The sequence below is a fragment of the Drosophila tropicalis genome, unplaced genomic scaffold (genome assembly GCF_018151085.1).
Source record: "Drosophila tropicalis isolate 14030-0801.00 unplaced genomic scaffold, ASM1815108v1 contig_463, whole genome shotgun sequence".
NCBI classification, from domain to species: Eukaryota; Metazoa; Arthropoda; class Insecta; order Diptera; family Drosophilidae; genus Drosophila; species Drosophila tropicalis.
In genome coordinates this window covers 2,544,162-2,564,775 of record NW_027172929.1, presented here as the reverse complement: position 1 = coordinate 2,564,775, position 20,614 = coordinate 2,544,162, and the positions used below count along the sequence as shown (strand labels likewise).

The following is a 20,614-nucleotide window of genomic DNA, read 5'->3' as shown; positions in this document are numbered from 1 at the left end:
TTTTTTTGTGGGTGCTGGACGCTAAACAACAACAAGATGATGACAAAATAAAATAAGATATTTAGGAAAAAAAAAAACAAAACCCAGACAAGAATCAACTTAATTGAGTTCTTTTCTGCCGACGACAACAAAGTGTCAAAAGCAAAAGCAAAAGATGGTCGTTAAAATTAATTTTTAATGGCAGTTGACACTTTGACGCCAGACCGCATCCCTCCCAAAAAGAAGCCACCCCCGCTCAACCTAACACTACCCCTTACCAAAATATTACACCCGCCACCGCCCCCAATGCATCCCTCTTAACACTTCCTTACCTCTTATACACTTCCTAAAGAAATGACAAGATAAAAAATATTAAAAAAAAAGAGAAGAGAAATGCTTTGAAAATATTTTGGGTTTACTGTTTGTGGTTGTATTTTGGCGATATTCTCATATATATATGAAGAGATATAGGCATAGATATATATATATATATATATATGTGTATATATCTATATCACTCTCTCTCTCTCTCTCTTTCTTATACATCGCCATAGATTTACGAGCAACAATTTTTAGCTTTTACTTTCTTAATTTGATAGATGAAATCAGCGCCAAGTTATGCAGTCGCCGAGTAAGAGAAACAAGAAGAAATGTGAAAGCAAAACGTAACGAAACGAAAATACAAATTGAGTATGAGAATAACATTAAATAAATTCACTTAAAAGGTCGCACAAAATGAAAGCAAGAAGGTGCGTAAATCTCTCTTTCTCTCAATAACGCTCTCTCGCCCCCCGTCTCATGGTGTTGTTGCTGATTTATGGTCAACAAAATTGTTGCATATCGTAAAAAACGAGGTTGAGCATAAATAACATTTAATTTTGCCGGCCTGAAAGTTGATGAAAAACCGTTTCGAAAACACATCCTCCCCGCATTCCACCGCCCTCTCTTCCTGCCAACAAAACAGCACAAAAAAAAACTGAAGAAAATAACGAAACAAAAATAATGCCATAAAAATCAAAATCAACAACGAGCAACAACTCACTGCCAAGTGCAAAAAGAAAAAGGCAACAACAAAAAAGCATAAAAAAAAAAAAAAAAAAAAAAAAAAAAATGAAGAAAAGTTTGGCAAAGTTGGCAAGCAAGTTCGAAACTGTAAATGGGAAGGTCGCCAACTTGAACTGCGGTTTTTCGAACATAATCAAAAGGCTACAGCAGCAGCAGCAGTAGCAACAACATCAGAGTAAAAACTTTACGAGCCACACACACTCGACACATGGCCAACCCACCCACACAACCATCTACACGTACGCACACACACACCTCTTAGGCGCTCAAACACGCGCTGTTGCGGTGTAAAATTTATAGATGTACGCTGGAAAGTAGGCAACATAAAACTGCGCGAGGATATGAAAGAAAAGAAAGTGAGCAGGAGAGACATAGAAAAAGAGATGGTCAAACCAATATTGTGATTTGCTACAATTCCAAATTGAAATTAAGAAAAATCACTATTGTTTTTGATGATAATACTAATAAGAAAGCATCGATAAACTTTAACCAAGAGCAAATTAGAAATTAGCCAGCTTAAGTTCAAGAAATCTTACTAATTTATAAGAGTTTTTTTAGGGAAAGAAACCTTATATATAATATAAATGGAGCGATTCAAATAAATTTGGAAATTGCAGGATTCGATTATTCTTTTTCAATTCAATTAGAAGGATGTAAGAAAATAAATAGTAGTTTCTTAGTATTTATAAAATGTTTAACCATTCAATCCTATTTTATTTTTATACTGTATCCTCGACATTTATCTATGGATATTTTTCAATAGAATATCCCTTTTTTTCTGCCTCTTGCCATTTGAATAGATCAAATTGAAGTGGTTTATGCATCGTTTCCTTTAAATTGGCAAAAAAATAAAATGAAAATCATCTGCTTTTGATTTCTATGGCATTTCAATTGGCTTTGAACATTTGAGCTAATCTTTTATGGCCAGTTTAGTATTGGCCTATTACATTACTAAGAGTATCTTTCACACGATTCTATTTCACATTACACACTTTCAGTCTTTCTGGCTGGCTGTCTGTCTGTATGTTTGACTGTCGGTCTTACGCTCTTTGTGTGTGTATCACGTATACATTTCTCATTTCTAATGGCCATCTCTTATGACCATTTCCACTTAAAAAGATATTTTCACACAAACAAAATTTTTTTTTTTTTTTTTTTTTGTATGAACTTATAACGAGGAAAAGCTGTTCCCTACCACTTTACTTTCTATGGCCGCCGCCCTCAAGGTGATATGAGGGTAAAACCAAACGAAACGAAACCAGGAAAAAAAAAAAAAAATAAAAAGGAAACTCATCAAATTGGATTTGTTTCCTGGGCAACATGGTTAACAAGAGTATTTGGCCAATTCACAAACAGAGAGTGAGAGAGAGAAAGAGACAGGGAAAAGAAATACTCAATCCCCCAATCCGTAATCTCAAATACCCCAACCCCCACACATAAACGCACACACACACACACAAGCCAGACGAATAACCTGTTTCAGCCGATTACACAGTCTCCTCTCTACTCATTCATAGACTTTAGTCTCAAGTTTAAATTTAATGAAAGCCTCTAATGTGCGTTAAGCCTGTACGTACTACAAAAAAAGGAGAATAACAACAAAAAAAAAAAAAAAGACCAAAAGAAGCAAAAGACATTAACGAGCTGGCAAAAACTGCCTAAAGGCTTAAATGCCTTGACTCGATTTTAGGGTTCTAGGAGATGACAAGGACGCGTACGCTGAGGATGCTAAAGGACGAGAACGATGACGGTGGGAAACAGTAAACGTCACTTTAACGTTGCCACTCTCATTCACTCGTTTTGCCTTCTTTTACTTCTCCTTGGTGAGTTTTTTGTTTTTTCCTTTCGTTTCGGATGATGCGACCCGTCGGCAATACTTGAACACACACACACACAGCTGGTGACGGTAGGCAAACAGGCCAAAAGTGCTTTTCACACCCAATTGTGTGTGTGCCACTGCTGCACACACACACACACACACAAGAAACACACGCATGTAAGAAAAACAAGAGCAACATCACGAGTTAAATGCTTTTCAGGCATAAAACTTTTGTAGCCAAAGTACAACAACAACAGCAACGGCACACACACACACACACACTTTCACATAGACAAAAACAACAATGGCACACACACACACATACATATATGTATCTTTCTCAATCCTTGTTGGTGTGTTTTTGCTACGTGCTCTGAGCTATTTTTTGTTATGTTTAACGCGTAGCTCAAATTATGATTACAATTTGGTCCAGGACCGAAAAACGAAAATTGAAGGAGCATCCTACATCTTACATATATACAGGGTGACCTACCTAGGCCCCTCCCCTTCGACATATTAAATGCTAAACTTTTCACACTGTACACTACATTGAAAGAGTAAGAAAGGAAACGAAAGATGCATATGGTACACCCTGTAGCAGCGCCCAAATGTATGCTATACTTTTTCCCATTACATTTCTTTGAAAAATACTTGAAATGCTCAAATGAACTTTAATTGAGAAAATTTATGGATTTACATGCCAATTACCAACGATTACATAAGTGGAAGTGATTTCATCATTGCCATTGAAAAATGATTGAATTCAATTGTGTTATGCTATGTTTCTAAATAGTTTATGAAACACACACACACATACAGACACAGACACTTTGGTTGAAAGCATTCCAAAGTATCGAGACTATATAGCATACCTATATGCTCAGATTCCGTGTTAGGAATTTTGTCTTATCATACATTTCTAGTCTTTTGCTTTTCTTAACCTTCAGTCTTCTCTCCCCACAGCACTTTTATTTCTTGTGTAGACTCTTCTATTCCAGCGAACTTGTCGTCGAATTTTGGGCCTTTTTCTTTGGTTTTCGTTTGTGTGTGTGTTTTTTTTTGTTTGGGTATAGTTAAGGGCGTTGCCTTGTAGTGGTTGTGATGGTGGCTTCAATCAATAACTGAAGGTCACAACACAGGCTATATAACACACACAATACACTTGCTAACGCACACACATAAACACACGTACGCGTATACATGTAAAAAATGATAAGCGCGAGCCTCCTTCTTGGCACATTAATCATACGTCATGTGCTGCTGCGGCTGCTTTTGCTGTTGCTGTTGCTGAGATGCTGTCGCACAGCAATTAGTTTCGCCATTTAAGGACTTGAATTATGCATGATGGCAAGGCCATCAGAGAGAAATAGACAGGGAGTGAGAATGAGCAAGATAGAGAATGAGCCCTGCTATAGCCATCACCAACGCCATCACCATCACCATCACCAGAAGCATCATCATCAACCCGATACGCCTCTAATATCATCAGCTTTTGGGCAGTAAATTGCTTTAATTGACAGCGGAAGTGGCCAAAGAAAAACATTCTCAGGCATCATCATCATCATCATCATCGTGATCATTTTGAGCAGGCAAGAGAGTCGTGCAATAAATTAGCAATAATATTTTTTTTTTTTTTTTTTGCTTTTTTTCCTCTTTCTTTAGGGCTGACAAGGTCAACTAAATGATGATGATTTGTTATTTGTTTTGCTTTTTGTGAAAGACAGCAAACAAGAAAAATAAATGCAAAGCGAAGCTTTTGAGGCTATTTTCTTAAATTGACATAATTAAAATGATGTAATTTACAAGAAGATTTCCTCTTCATGTTATAGGTACATATTTGAAGTTTCCCACCGTATATTTCTATTCTGTCATAAGTAAATACTTGTAGTTTGACTTTGAAGTTTTCTTTTTTGTTTCGTTTTCATATTTTTACTGGAGGCAATAAACATAAATTAAACCTTAAATATATCCGCAGTTACAATTTCTCTAGGGGGGTACACTCAGGGATCCATGATTGATGACAAAAAGCTGTTTGTTATATAACTTTAGGCAGAATTTTATTTTTATACCTCGACTTACTCTCTCCTCTACAGGTCTGGGTTTGGCTCTATATGATATAGAAAATTATAAAAAAAAATCATACTCAACTTTAAGTTAAATAAAGATACCAAACAGAACTCGAATAAGTTTTTTATGTCAGCTGCTGTAATGATTTTGGTTTATGGTCTATGTGAATAGGGTATCGCGTTAACGTGGCCTCAACAACTCGAGTGTTTTAACATTAAATGTCATCAGCTGATGTTACAATGTGAAGAAAATTAATGAAGTTCTAGCCAAGATGAAAGATGATTGATGTTAGCAGCAAGTGAATTGGGTATGTTTTCGTTGGCAAACTGTTGAACAACATTTACCAATAAATAATAAAGTAGAGTTATTACTTTTTTTTTGCAGGATAGGGAATTTTCCCAAAAGATTTGTCGATAGGAAGACAGAACGACAGATCCGAATGTTGAATTCCAGTAGAGCATATTTATAACTGGATTAAATCAAATAGGTTGACAGGTTTAATGACATTCTTCTTTTGGCTTATTTACTATTGACCATCAGCTACCAAGCGCAACAACAACAAGAACATTCAATTTTCAGTCGTTCGCACTTTCTCCTGTTTTTATTTTCTACGTTTAAGCCAAACAAATAAAACATATGAATTATGTCTACACATAAAAGCGAAAATGAATTTATATACTTTGTTTTTATTTTCCTTTTGTACCTATGTATGTGTGTGTATTTTTTATTTCTTTATTTCAAATTTCCAATGTGCGTTTAGTGTTATTTTTTTGCTCTTTTTTCAAATGGCGTCACTAGCGCCAATAAATGTGAAAGATTTGTTTGAGGATTTTCGTGTGAGATATTTGACTAGGCACAAAATGAATCACAAAATGAAAAATACGAAAATAAAGAAACCGCCCAAAAGATATGACAATATTTAAATACCCTTTAAAACAGAATTCTACATTTTAGCTTTATCATAAGGATTTGGTTTAGTTTATACATCTGAAAAACTACTTAAAGAAGCTAATGACAGAATCTGTATACCCTTACAGCCTAGGGTAATAATGAGAAAGCGAATGCTCTTTCAATGAGTCAATATGTGTCACATGCAACAAAAAATAGAAAAAGAGAAAAAAAAAAAAAAAAAATTTTAATAATAATTATCTCAAATTTTTGCAACACAAATATGTTATAAATAGAAACCAAAAATATTTCATTGGGCTACATCATCAATATTTAAACGAGAGAGAGAGAACACTAGAGATAAAAATACAGAGAGAGAGAGAGAGAGAGAACGAGAGAGAGAGCAAATATGTAGTTCATTAACATGTAAAAATATGAGGTAGAAGAGGATAAAGCAGCACACATTTTGCCTTGTTGAAGGTGAAGTTCATTTAAATTCCGCGTCACTCAAAAACTAAAATGAAAACACACACAAAAACGATTGGGTGAAGGTCAACAGCAGATACGTTTGGACGCTTGCCGCCCCCTCGAATGACTACCATTTGTCTTTGGCAATGGCCTCATCCTGCTCCTCTCCTTCTTCTAGTGTTCATGATCTCAAAGCATTTGCATCATCAGCATCATCATTATGATGATGATAATTAGCATGTGTGTGTGTGAGACTGGAAATTCGTTTGTTTGTTTGTTTGTTTGTCTTGGCTCTGCTCCCATGGAGGCGTCTCTCGATGACGGTGCTGCTGACGCTGCGAATGTGCGGAAATGCGTCCACAAACATTTGGGATTAACTCACACACACATCACAAGAGATGTACATACACCCTGACAAACCGCATTGTTAAATCTGATTGGCATATTCTATAAATTCTGTATAGAAAATTGATGAGTGAGTGAGAAGTGAAATTTTGCTTTTCGAAATTTGTAGCGGAAATGCTTGTTGATAGAATACTATACAAAGGGATAGATTCAGTTAATAAATCAGATTAAACTAGTGTGTGTGTTGTGTGTGTGTGTGTGCATTGTTTGGGCTACATACATAAATGCATATTCAAGTAAATCAATTGAATTCTATGCAAATGAATAAATCATTTGAAAATTGCTTACAATTAGTTACACAAAGGAATTGATATGCATTTATTTCAATTTTAAGTGCCAACTAAAAATGTTTGATTATTGTTTTCAATTATTATTTAAATAAATTGATTAATTTATTAAAAATATTAAGTTTAAGTTAAACCACCTATTTTCATTTTCTTTCTATTTCAATGTGGCTCGTTTTTGTAAGAAACTTTAATCAAAGTATATATTAATCAAACTCCGTTATCTAATTTAACTTCAAGTTAATACTTGATTAGGTTAAAGGAAATCCTTTGTTCTTGGGCAGTGAACAACAAACTATCAATCTATTATCTTCAAGGAGTTTTGGGTAAATCATTGAAAATGAAGTGATTAGCACTTTAACGGAATGTCAAAAGGAAATGAAATACAAGTTTGCCGGTTCCGTGTTTTTTTTTTTTTGTCGTTTAGGGTAAAAGTTAATTGCCAGTTCTTGGCTTTTCAATAAGAAAAGACAATTAATCTTGGTCTATTTAGGTAATCAAACCATAATCTAGTCCTTAATGAGATTTTGTTCTTCTCAGATGCACACACACAAACACACACACATAGACAACACCTTATTGATTAGTATTCATGTTGTAACCTTTACATAATTAGCCAAAGTGCAATTAAGACACAATCAATCAGCAAATAAGTAAAAACAACTGGAAATATATTTACAAGTTTATCTATTCCGTTTAATTGAATTTCATACCAGCAATAACAACTCTCTCCCCCCTCTCTCTTCCTCCTTATACAAGAGTATACATATTACAGACTTTCGACAAGTTGGCTAACAATCTTAATTACAAGATAAGTTTGTAACTGTTTCACTGTGTGTTTCAAGCCTGTTCAGTCTGCTTGTAAATGTAATTAGGATACTTTTGTGATAATAACAACAATATTCTTCGCTCTCTCTCTCCCTTTTTGGTGCCCCAAGGCTGTACATAAATTATAACATATAAATCAAAACCATATATAACTAAAACTGCACAAAAAAAAAGGCCAGAAATTGACATATGAAGCTATCTTCAGGAACAGAAACAGAAACTCACACATTTATACATTAAAAGGACATTCATAGTTGGGACTTGGACATGACATATGGGAAAAGTCTATCTTGATGTTGAATGAGAAAACTAAACGCAACTAAAAATCAGCAAAATAAAACGAAAAGTTGTGGTCGCTTTTGGGTTTTTTTCTTTCTGCATGTCAGAATTTTTGGGTTTTATGTTTTTTTTTTTTTTCATCTTTTTTTGGTAGGGCAAATTCAACGCTTGACAGTCATTAGTCATAAAAATTGTGTGCTGATGATAATGATGACAGCAGGGCACAGGGACTGAGACCACACTAAGGCAAATAGTCAAGGTTTTTTGTGCAAGATCAAGGGCAGGCATCAGAAACAAAGTATCCTCATCATCATCTGCCAAAAACCTCAAACCTTGACCAAAGCGAACCATAGCAAAGGGATATAATAATAATAATAATAATAACCGCAGCGCCGTGGGACCAACGAAATTCTGTGGGTTTAACACAATTTGCATACTCTGCATTTAAGTGGGGGGGTAAGTTAATTATAAGGAAGTTCTCTTCTACTTTGTTTAGAATAACTCAAGTTAAATGCGGTTGGCTGTGGCTGTGGCTTATACAAATTACATTCTGAAATTTCATTGCTAGCAAAGTTTGTGACTAATATTTTATATTTCGGATTTGCTTGTTTACTTTTGAGTTGCTTTAAGGTTTTTTTAAAATCAGCATTACAATTTTGACTATTTTTTCATAATGGTTTTTTCTCAATTTCTTTTGATCTTCTTCGACATAGTTGAGCATACCCAATATTGAGATGGAAAGGACATCGTCTTGTTCATCGTGGTCCAGCAGCAGCTGAAAGGTTTCCCCCAATGAATAATTGCACTATAAAACCGTATAAAGTACGAAAAAATTATGCAACAAAAGAAAACCAAAGCAAGTAAAATATGAAGAGAAAAGGGAAGAAAGTAAGTAAGAAAGTGAGAGAGAGAGAGAGCCGAAATGGAAAGGAGAGGAGCAACCCGAAAGATAAATATTATACCAAATCTCCAAAGAGAAGCATTTATCTGGTTTCCTTTTCTTAGTTTCATTTCAACAAAGCGTAAAGAAAATGGTGGAGAAAGGCAACAAAAAAACAGAATTAAAAAAGAAAGGGTTAATTAAAGTTGAGTAGCGCCCACACTCAAGGTGAACACACACACACAAGGATGAGGAGGTTGACAGAGAGAGAGAGAGAGAGAGATAGTCAGAGGCAATAAATTATTTTATGGTCTCCATTTTGGCCTTTCTCATTTTCTTCCTTTTTTTTGGAGGACTTTTGCTTCTAGCTCCAATGTCAACGTTTGACTATCCAACCAAGTGAAATTTAAGGCATCTTAAACAGATTTTTCTTTTCTTTTTTGCCATTTTCTTTGTTTCTTGGGCTGATTTTATTTTTTGCTTATTTATTTGGTTGGCAACCAAAAGCATCGAAGAGAGAAAGAGGGAGGGAGAGAGGAAGCTTGCAGCTGGCTTTTCTCGGTAAGAGCAAACATAGTACCAAAATTGAAAAAATGGTTATATAGCAAATATATTTATATATCTAATTGAGGCAGACAGCCGACTTAAAGGATATGTCGCAAAGTGCGCCTTTTGCGTAGGTCCTCTTATTATTGCTGTTGTTATTCCAGTCAAGTCGAGTCCAGTAGGAAGTCTACATCGGAGAGACAGGAAATTAAAATTTAACCCAAAACAACACTGAGCCCCTCAACTAAGTCCATGGGTCATCATCACAGGGCAAAGAGGGCGGTGGAGGCGGTGGGTAAGAAGCGTTGGGAAGGAGCAAAAGGAGAAGGTTTATTGTACTTGGCAGGCAGCGCATTAAAATGAATTACAGAGTGACAAAGCATGAGCACCAGAAACAGAGAGACAGGCAGACAGACATAACAGCAGAATTTAAAAGAAAGAGATAGCAAATAGTGTTGATTCCTGTATTGTACTATATATATAGAGATGGCTGAAAAATCGAAAAATGTATCTGTCCATGTAGATTTCGCTTGTCTCTTAAGCTGGAAAGTGAAAGTTTAGTTTATCTGCCACCATTTTTGACTTCCTTTGTCCTGTTTATCCTTGCATTCGCATTTTAACAGTTTTCTTTTTGTGCAGTTTTATGTTTTTTCCTACCTATAGAACTTGATTTTATTACAGGTTACTTTTCTTAACATTCCTTCTTCATTTAGACGTTTTGTCCATGTTTCTCTTATCTTTTCATACTCACTTTACTTCTTAATGTCGATTTCATTTTGGGCTTTCTATTTGTTTCTCTATAACTGGCAATGTCTTTTGCTTTCCTTTCTGTCATGTATTTCAGTTTTGTTTCATCTCCGTTTTTGTTTATCTCTTTATCATCATTATAATCGCCCACATCATTCCACAAGAGTTTTCCATCACGTTTCCATCCCTAATTTAAATCAACACAATATACGAGGAGTCAAAGAACGAGTGGGAGGGAGAGTGGGCGCTCGGGAGGGAGACTTGGATCTACAGATGGCAGCGTGGGCTTTAGGAGGAAGTCCTTAATTTGTTTCCAGCCAGGCAACAGTATGCTCCTTCCCTTTCTACTACCCACTTAGTATCCACTACTACAACTACTGTGTGTTCCACCTTTAGTCGTATTTTCATTTGAATTTTTAATTTCTAGTCTTGTGCTACGTACTTTATCATACCCCTTAGAGCCATCCGCCGCCCACCATGGTGACACTTTTTGCATTAGTTTAACACACGAAACAGAGTTGAGAGTAGGTGGGAAAAACAGGAGATGTGGGAGGATGAAAAGCGTAAAGCTAGCTTGCTGAATTCCATTCAGGATATGGTTCTCTGGCATCTATTTAAGTGAGTGAAAACTTTTTCCTTAACATTATATAATCTACACACACACACACACACATACATAGATCTAAAATGGAGGCACAGGCAAACATTGTGCAAAATTTTCAGCGCAAATTGTTGAAGGCAGGCAGCAGCCTCTATGCATATTTTATAAACGAACAAAAGAGATAGCTATACCAAAAGAAAAAGAGATAGATGCAGAGAGAGAGAGAAACAGAGGTTGTATGTGTGGTAGGTAGAACTTGCCCCGCTTCATGAATTTCGCATTTTTTTCTTTTTTTACCGCCACCCACCTCCCTACGCCCTACTCTTCCTTCTTCCCAATCTGCTATTGTTGTTGTGGACCCAAAAAATGTTATGCATAAAAAGCCAGCCACAGAGTGAACGTTAGTAAATAAAATTTTTACTGGCATGTGCAGCAGGCATGTCCCCCACCCCCCTACCAACCAACAGCCAACCCACATCCTCCCTCCCAACAACGCAATATTCCCGTCAACAGCAGCAGCATCAGCAGGAGAAATGGCAGCAAACCAGCCAACAACAATTGAAATTTTTCGGCAAGTGCAAACATTTTTCGCGCCCAGCTGTTTGTATGCTCTTTCTCTTTCTCTGTCTCTGTCTCTCACTCTCTCTTTCTCACTCACACCGTGGGTCCGTCTAATGGAGAGCTGATTTTAATTTAAAGATTAGCATTGAATTATTTAAGGGGCCAAAACGCGAGCAAACAATTTGAATTATGTGGCGTAGAAAATTATATAGAACTGTGTAGAGACAGGGAGAGAGAGAGATAAGTAGGGGTAGCATGCGCTAGCAGGAGGAGTCCTTCAAAAGCAGCATTGATAAATGAGCTAGAAATTAGTTCAACATGGCGTCATCATTTGTGGCTCACTTGTTGCAGCAACCTTCAGAGCCCTAAATGTGGAAATGGAAATGGAACCGACTAGACGTGAAATTACTTAAGGCTTAAAGATAATCATCGTATTTTCCAAAACGAAGCAAACACACAACTAAATAAAGCGTGGATGGCAATGATTAAGTGATTTAATAAAAAACTTTAAAATAAAATATTTAAAAATTAATAATTTGCCTTTAATTTGTTCATCTTGATTAGCTGTTTCATTCAACAAAAAGTTTTAAAGTAGCTGCTTTCAGTTGGGATGAGCCACATGCTCGATTTGACAACAATATTGGCAGCAATTTTTGATTGTTGATTGTTTTATGTGGTTTTTGTACTTTTTTTAATTGCAAAGCCATCATTTATCATCTAATAATCAGTGGCTAAACCCTGAAAGGAAACCGCAAAAATGTTCAACGAAACGAAATGAAATGTTGTCAGTGCAAAGAGAGACAACGACGACGAAATGCGAAAAGCATGAACAATGTAAATCCGCAAAACTAAAGGGCGACAATTGCGCTCGACTGTGTGTGTTTACTGAATGGGCGTGGCGGACACAATAAAAGAGACGGAGAATTGTTTGAGAGAATGGGTAAGGTTTTGTGGGTTTTCCACTGATGTTGCTGTTGATGCTGCTACTGGCAGGCTTGTTGTCCTTCAACAAAGTTGACCTTGCACTTGCCACTTGCTGCTGCTGGCTCAGTCAGTTTCCTGCAACTGCACGCGCCGGATGTTGATTTTCATGGTTACGTTTTTCCTTTACGCTTTACACTCTCTCTCTCTCTCTCTCTTTATCTCCCTCTCTCTATGTGTGTGCAAGGACGCGGCAAGAGCTGATAAACAAAAAGACACATGACTGCATCCACGTGCCACCGCATTGCATCGAAAAGTGCGTATAAGTTTTTCTTTTTTTTTTTTTTAATTACATCTACATATACGTATGTATGTATGTATTTTTTGTATGCATCCAAATGTGCAAATTGTTATGTAATATGCACGAACCAAACAACTTTGTTGATATCGACATAGAACTACCTTTGGCTACCATTTCAATGAAAATATTTAGTTAAAAGCCAGTCAGAATTCGTTATGAGAAACATTTAAGCCATGTTAACTTTCTCGTTTTCGCACACATTCGAAACGATGTTTAGATATGCATACAACAATTGTTGAACTTGAACAAACATAAAAGTTACCTTAGAAACCTTATAGTAACATGAGCGTGTTGATAAAACCCTACAAATGCCTTTAGCGGACAATAGAAAACTCAATGAATGAGTCTTTCCGTCTCTCCTTCTCTATCGCTTTTTCTGAAGTAGTAAAACCTTTTTTCTAATGAACGGATTACCAATTAAGGTTAAGTGGGAACAAAACTTTCTTAATTATGCCTCAAATCTATTGTTTATAGATTTAAAGATGATAAAGTATTAATTTTTGTTTGAATTGGAACTTAATATGCTCTTCTTTCACTCAAAATTTATAGGGTATTGTGTATGAAAAACGTAAAACAGTAAAAACCAAAATCCAAATAGAAAACTAACAAAAATGGCAATTTGAATGCTGAGCGCCCTAAAAAGTATGCTACATTTTTTTGGTATCTATGTGTGTGTGTGTGTGTGTGTGATGAGGGGAAGGGTAAATAATGCAATTGAAATTGTTTTACAAAATGATTGCAATGTGTTGTTGTTGTTGTTGTTGTTAGTGTAACTGGAGATTGCATTCCAGTTGAAATAACTTTTTGTTGTTGTTGTTTTACCCAACCAAACAACCCCGACCACACCCCCTTAGCCAACAGTTTATCTATCTGACTCTCGCACTCTTCGTTCTACGTCCATGTCCTCCTTTTTGTGAGTTTCTTTTCTTATTCTCTATTTGCTGCTTCCCCAGGATCTCAAATTGCCATTGCAAATCATAAAAATAAGCGCATTTCTTACTTTTGTTCTGACATTGCGCATTGGCCCGCTCAAAGATAAGTATCGAATGTATTTTCTGGATATAGAAAGATACGAAACACTCACAAACACCACCACCACCAACAACAACAACAACAACAGCCAACCAAAGAAAGCAAAATCCTTAAACGAAGCGAGAAGCAAAACGAAATTGCAAATACTTTTTCATTCTCTGTTGCTGTCGTTGTTGTTGTTGTTGTTGCTGTTCTCGTTATTGTTGCTTTTGTGTGACACATAATTGATTACACTATGGCATACAAATTGATAGCTCTCAATGAAAGTTTGGACACTTTTCTGATTGATTATACAGTTCCACAATGAAAATAAAATTTATCAGAAAACTACCACTATATATATATGCATATGTTTAAAATATATTAAGTATAGTATCTAATCATAATCAAACTTTAAGAGAATTCGTAAACTAAAGAACGAGTTGAAGCAAATGAAGAGCTCTCGAAATATTGAAAATTAAAATTAATTGCTTTTGATAGGATATGTTTTGAAATTGAGAGTTCTTATCAATGTTTTCTTTGCTCATCCCATTTCATCAATCTTGTTGAGAGGTTGGAAAATTCTGTGAAAAACTCAATTAGTTGCCCCAAAAAAGATTCAAGTTTATACTTATCTTACGTATTGAGTATTAATTATAAATGTTTGCGTCTCACGTCTCTTGAACTCGCATTAACTCACCTGAAACGACATATGAAATGGATATAAATAAATTAATTTCAAATAATCACATTGAATAAAAGTTAATTTAATGAAAACGCGCAAAAAGGCATTGCCAGCCGTCAGTGGTGACGGTTAAAGCGGTGGTTGACTTCTTATAATTATGTGATTAAACGTTAATCAACACAATTTAAGTAATTAATTTAATCGTTGTCGTTGCTGCTGCTGCTCTGACTGGTGGCTGCTGTTGCTGCCTCGTCATCATCATCGTCGTCAGCAACTCTATTTGCCTATTTTCATTAAAAGCTTTTGCCACACTCTCACTCTTGCTCTTAACCCCAAAAGGAAAGAAAAAAACTTAACCACAAAATTAATGCAAAACACACTTGCTGCTTCATTTAATCGACTTATAGACACGCCCCTAGGCCCCCCTGCCTTCTACTCACACACACACACACACACACACACACACACACACGCACATACAACACAGCAAAAAAAGTGCCAACGTAGCAGGCATGAGCCTTCATTTTCATCTCATTCCAGTGGGTTTGGATTTGGGTTGGGTTGGGTTGCGCTGGCTATGCGGTTGGTTGGCTTTGGATCTGTGTGGGGCTGGCTGTTGGTGCCAAATCGCAAAAAGTTTCAACAAGTCACGCATTCAATTAAAAAGCTGCGACTTTACTGCGACTCTGGACTTGGACTTGGCGTTAATGTTTGTGGATTATAACGCCAAATTCAAACCCAAGCCAAGGCAAAGTCAAAACCAAGCGCAAGCCCAAGCCCAAACGCAAACTCAAACTCAGACCAAAACCAAGACGAGCTGAGCCAAGTCAAGTAAAGTCATTCAAGGCCTTTCGCAGCTGGCATTTGCATTTAATTATTAACAGTTGTGTGTGTGTGCATGCGGGTGTGTGTGAAGGCTTCTCCATCTTCGTTATGTAAAAGTCTAAAAGTTTTCTCTGCGCCACATTAGCAATTGCCTCGAGTGCAGCGTCAGTGGATAAATAAGAGAATGTGCAAGGGGCCGCCGGAGCGATGGATGGAACACAGATATTGTGCATTTCTTTTGCCATACTTTTTGAGTTGAGAGAGCCTTGCGGGCCAATTCTCATATTGCGGCAGCCAGTTAAATGCAATGCCCCTCCCTTTCGCATCCGACCAACCAACCAACCAACCTACCAACTCTACGTTTAAGCCATTTTCATCTTACACTTTTGCTGTTTACACATCTACTTCGAGACTTTTTCGTCTACTCGTCTTACCCATCTTAAACTAAGTGCACTTAAAACTTTCGAAAAAAAGAAAAAAAATCTTTTCAATTAATTGCCAATTAATTTTGCGCAATGCAAAACTTCAACCTTAGTTCTTGTTGTTGTTTTGAAACTGAGTTTTGCCAAATGTCAATCAATTGGTCGATACCGAAAATAAATTTGAAAAATGCTTAACAAATTGTGCACATAATTGAATTGGATTCTTGCTTTTTTGCTCTTCTCTTCTCTTCTCTTCTCTTCTCTTCTCTTCTCTTCATTTCATTCACTCTTCTTTGACCCATTCATTCTCATCCTTCATTCAATAGGCAGACAAATATCCTTCAACTAAGTAAATTTGTCTAAGTAAATCAAAAGAATCAATTTATTTACTTAGCTGATGACTATTCCCTCTCGCTATCTCTATCCCAATCGATCAAGAATACAAATACTTTCTCCATGGACAATTTAGTTTAATTTTATTATGAAACTGTTTTCTCTCTTTTAGATTTACTTATATGTTTTTTAGATCTTGATCAATATTTTCAACTTAGTTAGCATCAAAAACTCTGCTCTGAATTGAACGATTTCGATTGAAAAAAGCAGCTCTCGAAAAAATTCGTAAATTTACAACAAACAATTTAAAAAAGAAAACAAATTAGAAATGCTGATTCTCATGGTGCAAGTGTTTGTAATAATTGTTCAAACGAGTAGAAAAATTTCATTTTAAAGGAATCAAAAAATGTTCATACGAAATTCCATGCCCTAAGAGTCTCATGTATAAAACAGCATTTTATGTTCGCCCACAATTCGTAGAAAATTGCATTGCCATTCCACGTATATATGTACATATATACGAGTTTATGCCATAGATATATCAATTTCAATCTTTTGTATGCCATGGAAAATTGCACAAAAAAAAAATGAAAACTTTTCCTGCAACGTCCCTTTTGGGTTGTGCTGCTGCCAGACCAAGAAAATAGGTAAAATTCAAAGTAAAATATTTTAATAATAAAATGAATGCCTGATGAGCTAACTCAACTCAACTCGACTGACTGACTGAAGGACTGATGGACTGACTGACTGCCTGCCTGACCAACTGTCTAACTGTCCATAAGTTTGTTATTCGAATTTATGGTTTAGTTTGATTGAATATTTCATAATAGAGAACTAGCATGAAGATTCATTTTCTTGGCCATTTGGCAAGAGCACTGCATAGAGGAGATGGAAGGCCAAATTATGCTATAGACAGACAATTTACAAATTGCATTATACAATGCCATAAGGGGCATAAGGCACTTGGCAAATAGAGCAAGAGAATATAAAGAAGAAATAAGGGCCAAGGGAGATTGAAAGACCAAGTTTTTGTTGTTGTTCTTTTTGTATGTCATGCTAAAACCCATCTAGCAATTGATTGAGGTGATAATTTCCTCATTCTCATTCTCTTCAGTCAAATCTATCGTAACCCACTCAACTATTTTAGTATTTTCCATCAATATGCAACTCTGCAGCAGGCAGCAAGCAAATACAATAAACTTTATGGTGGTGAGGCAGCAGCAGTAGCACGAAGAAAAGAATATGCAACTTTCTGCAGGCGTTGCAGGCGTCGGCAATTGCAATGAAACTTATTTTTATTGGCATTTTAGTTGGGTTGGAGCGAAGCAAAGAGGGAGAAGGAATTGCACCATCTCAACGTACACAATGTTTAACAATATTTGCATATATGTAGTTCTCAATAGAGCAAGTAAATGGGTTACGTTTGTGTGTGTGTGTGTCTGTGTGGATGGCCAGAATAATGGAACCGTTTTACACGTCGAAAAGAATATCAAGAATCAATTCAAATGTTATAAATTCTGTTAATAATTGCCAAGTAACTTTCTTGAGTAAAGTGTTCACTTGAAAAGGATTGAATCACTCAATTGAAGTTCTAAAGTAATGTAGCCTAGACATCATTAGGACCGATTTCGCTTTGTATAAATTAAATCATTCGTAAGAACTTCTGAACTCATTTATGACCAGTGTTGGTTTTAAACAACAGTCTGTTAAAAATATATTTGCCTAATGATGGCGGACACTTTTCTCCCCAAAGGGCTGAAAGGAATTTCTTATGTTAAGTGTTTTCAGCTTGATTAAATGTAATTTCAACCTCTGCTTTGAGAGTTCAAAGTTTTTCTTAATAAGAATTGAATTTTAATATAATTTTTATAGTTAATTCTTGGCTCTATGAAGTAGAACCCTTTAAAGGGGTCTTCTTTTAAGTAACTTTAATACAACTTGGACTCTTTCTCTCCGCACTTTCTCTCTCTGACTCTGTTTCTTTAACATTGGGGCATCTCATTCTCTTGGCAACTAATAACCAAAGTTTACACAAATGCTCGACGTAGTCAATTTGAAGGCATAAAATTTTCAATAAAGTTGCCAGATGAGAGATGACTTAAGCCTAATCACCACCGATGGATGAATGGATGGACCGGACCGACTGAGCAAGCGAACGAACGAGCAAATGCCATGAAATTTTATGCTCATGGTCAGTTTGCAATTTGGATGCTTTTATGGCCCCCCTGGCCACGCCCTTTAAACACCCATATATACAACACATACATATATCCCACCCACACTAGTGTGTGTGTGTGTGTGTGTATGTAGACCCCACAGACAACACTTTATTACCGCCTCATAAAACATACCTAAACTTCTCTTGACCGTGGCACGTGGCTTATTGCTGCCGCTATTCAAAGTTACCGCAATGGTGGCCGTTGTCCTTGGCTTATTTGCAGGCGTTTTGCTTGAAATCAAAGGAAATGGTTTCGGTTGTCTTAGTGTTGCTGATATTGTGTTATTTGCTCCTCCTCCTCCTCCTGTTGCCGCTGTTGTTGCTGGCAACAAATGATGATGATGTTGCCGCTGTTGCTGCTGCTGCTCCTGGTTACTGGCACTTGGTAGTGCCGATGTTGATACCGATGTGCTTGATCGCTTATAGCCTTCGGTGAGAAAAGCTGGTGGTGGTGTTATTGGTGGTGCTGGTATACACATTTGTTCATCCACCGGTGAACTTGCCGCCGTACTTGGCGCTGTAATGCATTCGCGTAAACGCAAACCACCAGCTATTGGTTTCAATGTATTTGTTGTTGCATTGCTAGCTGCTGCTGCTGTTGTTGTTGTTGACGAGTTGGTGCCACCAATGGCAATGGCCGCACTCGATGTGGATGGTGTTGCTCCACCGCTCTGGCTATGACTGTGAGTATGTGACCCATGGCTCTCATTGCAATAGAGCTCCAAATGATGTTTGTCACAACGTCGCCGTCGGCGTATATTCGGGGCAATGGTCTTCATTTTGCTGCCATTCGTTGAGGCCGGGGATGAAGATGCCGCCGCCGCCGACGCCGCAGCCGCTGACGTTCGATTAATTGATGGTACGCCGTCTTTTGAATTGAGACGTAAATAGTGTACACGAAAGATGCGTACAGGTTGATGTTGCAGATGTTGTTGTAGTTGTTGCTGTTGCTGTTGTTGCAGCTTTTGTTGCTGCTGCTGTTGCAAATATTCTTTGTAGGTTTGCTTACGTGGCTGTTGTTGTTGTAACAATGGTAATTGTAATTTTAATTGTTGATGTTGCTGTGTTTGTTGCTGTTGTTGCTGTTGTTGCTGTGGTTGCTTACTTTCGTATTGCAGCATTTAGTTGAATTGTTCAAATATATATATATAACTCTATATATCTGTATATATATATATATATACGCTATGTATTGTTTTGTTGTTTTAAAATTTATAGAAAATAGTAACTTTTTTTTTTGTTTATGTCATAGATCTTAATATTTCTGTATATATATATATAACTGTATAGTTTATAATTTATTTCTGTGTTTTGTTTTTAGTTTAGTTTAGTTTAAAATGGAAGCTTTCAATTGCGGCGTTTTGTAACTTTGTTTGCTTTATTTTGAATTTTTGTTTAAATTTCTCCTCGTTTATAGTACTCTCTCTCTCTCTCTCTCTCTCACGTCTCTCTGTCTCTATTTATATATATATATGACGCTCTATATCTGTGTATGTTTGATTATTGTGGCTTTATTGTTAGTTTTATTTGGCTTTTTGTTGATTGGTTAAATATTGATATTTATTTGCTTATTTATTGATTTTGTTATTTATTTTTGTTTTCTCTTTTGTTTTTGGCGTAACAGTTTTAAAAATTTCCGTTGTTGTTGTTGATTTTAAGCCTCTTTGAATGCTTTGTCTTTTTGTTTTTCGTATTGTTTTATTAATAAGTTTATAATTTATAGTTTTTTTTTTTTTTGTATACAACAACCGTCTAAATAGTTGACTTGAAACTTTTCATATATATATATATATATATAGATTGATAGAGAGAGCTTTGTTAAACTTTTATATATATTTCAGTGTATATATATATATTTATTTCATTTAAAATCGTAGTATTTGTAGAGCAGGAAACACCTTCGTTTTTATTTTAGTAACTTTTTTTCTGTTTTGTTTTGTTTTGTTGGTTTTATCTGCAAAATGTGAAATGAATTTTCATTTGATTTTTATAGTCATCATGAACTGCCACGCCCATGCAGCTACTATGCATTACGCCCTATTAAAATTGCTAATCAAACGAAATGTCGCTACAAATTATTTCACTTCCTCATTCAATCTATCTCATTTGTCTTTTCTCTTGTTTCTTTCTTTTTGACTTTGCCATCATACCCTGTCTATACCGAAAGGTCAAATCGGGTATATCCCTACATATATATAAATAAATATATATTTATTCCTGTTCAGCATCAGCAGTGCTTACAAGATCTTTAACCCGCAGGCAATGCGTCAGTTAACTTAAAAACTTTCTGGCTATTTTTCTTGAAGCCTTTTAGCCAATTAGAAAGGTATCCCACAGTCGTCCATTCTTTCTACCTTCTCCCTACGGTAAGTAAGACTGTTGTTTTTTATTCAATTTCGTTGATTTTTCAACATTTCAAAA

The 20,614-nt window shown here is 36.1% G+C and overlaps 1 protein-coding gene across 9 annotated transcripts in view; it reads right to left on the bottom strand.

Annotated features, from left to right (window-relative positions):
• Nucleotides 1-20,614, bottom strand: part of LOC137574430 (phosphatase and actin regulator 1) — a 123,263-nt gene that overhangs the window by 20,955 nt on the left and 81,694 nt on the right. For 2 of the 9 annotated variants that reach the window (XM_068286740.1, XM_068286741.1), the window contains exon 2: nucleotides 18,327-20,147. The exons of the other annotated variants lie outside the window; for them this stretch is intronic. In XM_068286740.1, the coding sequence (XP_068142841.1) occupies nucleotides 18,327-19,314 (988 nt within the window). In that variant the 5' untranslated portion in view covers nucleotides 19,315-20,147. The remainder of the gene's footprint in view (nucleotides 1-18,326; nucleotides 20,148-20,614) is intronic. 9 annotated transcript variants of the gene reach the window in all.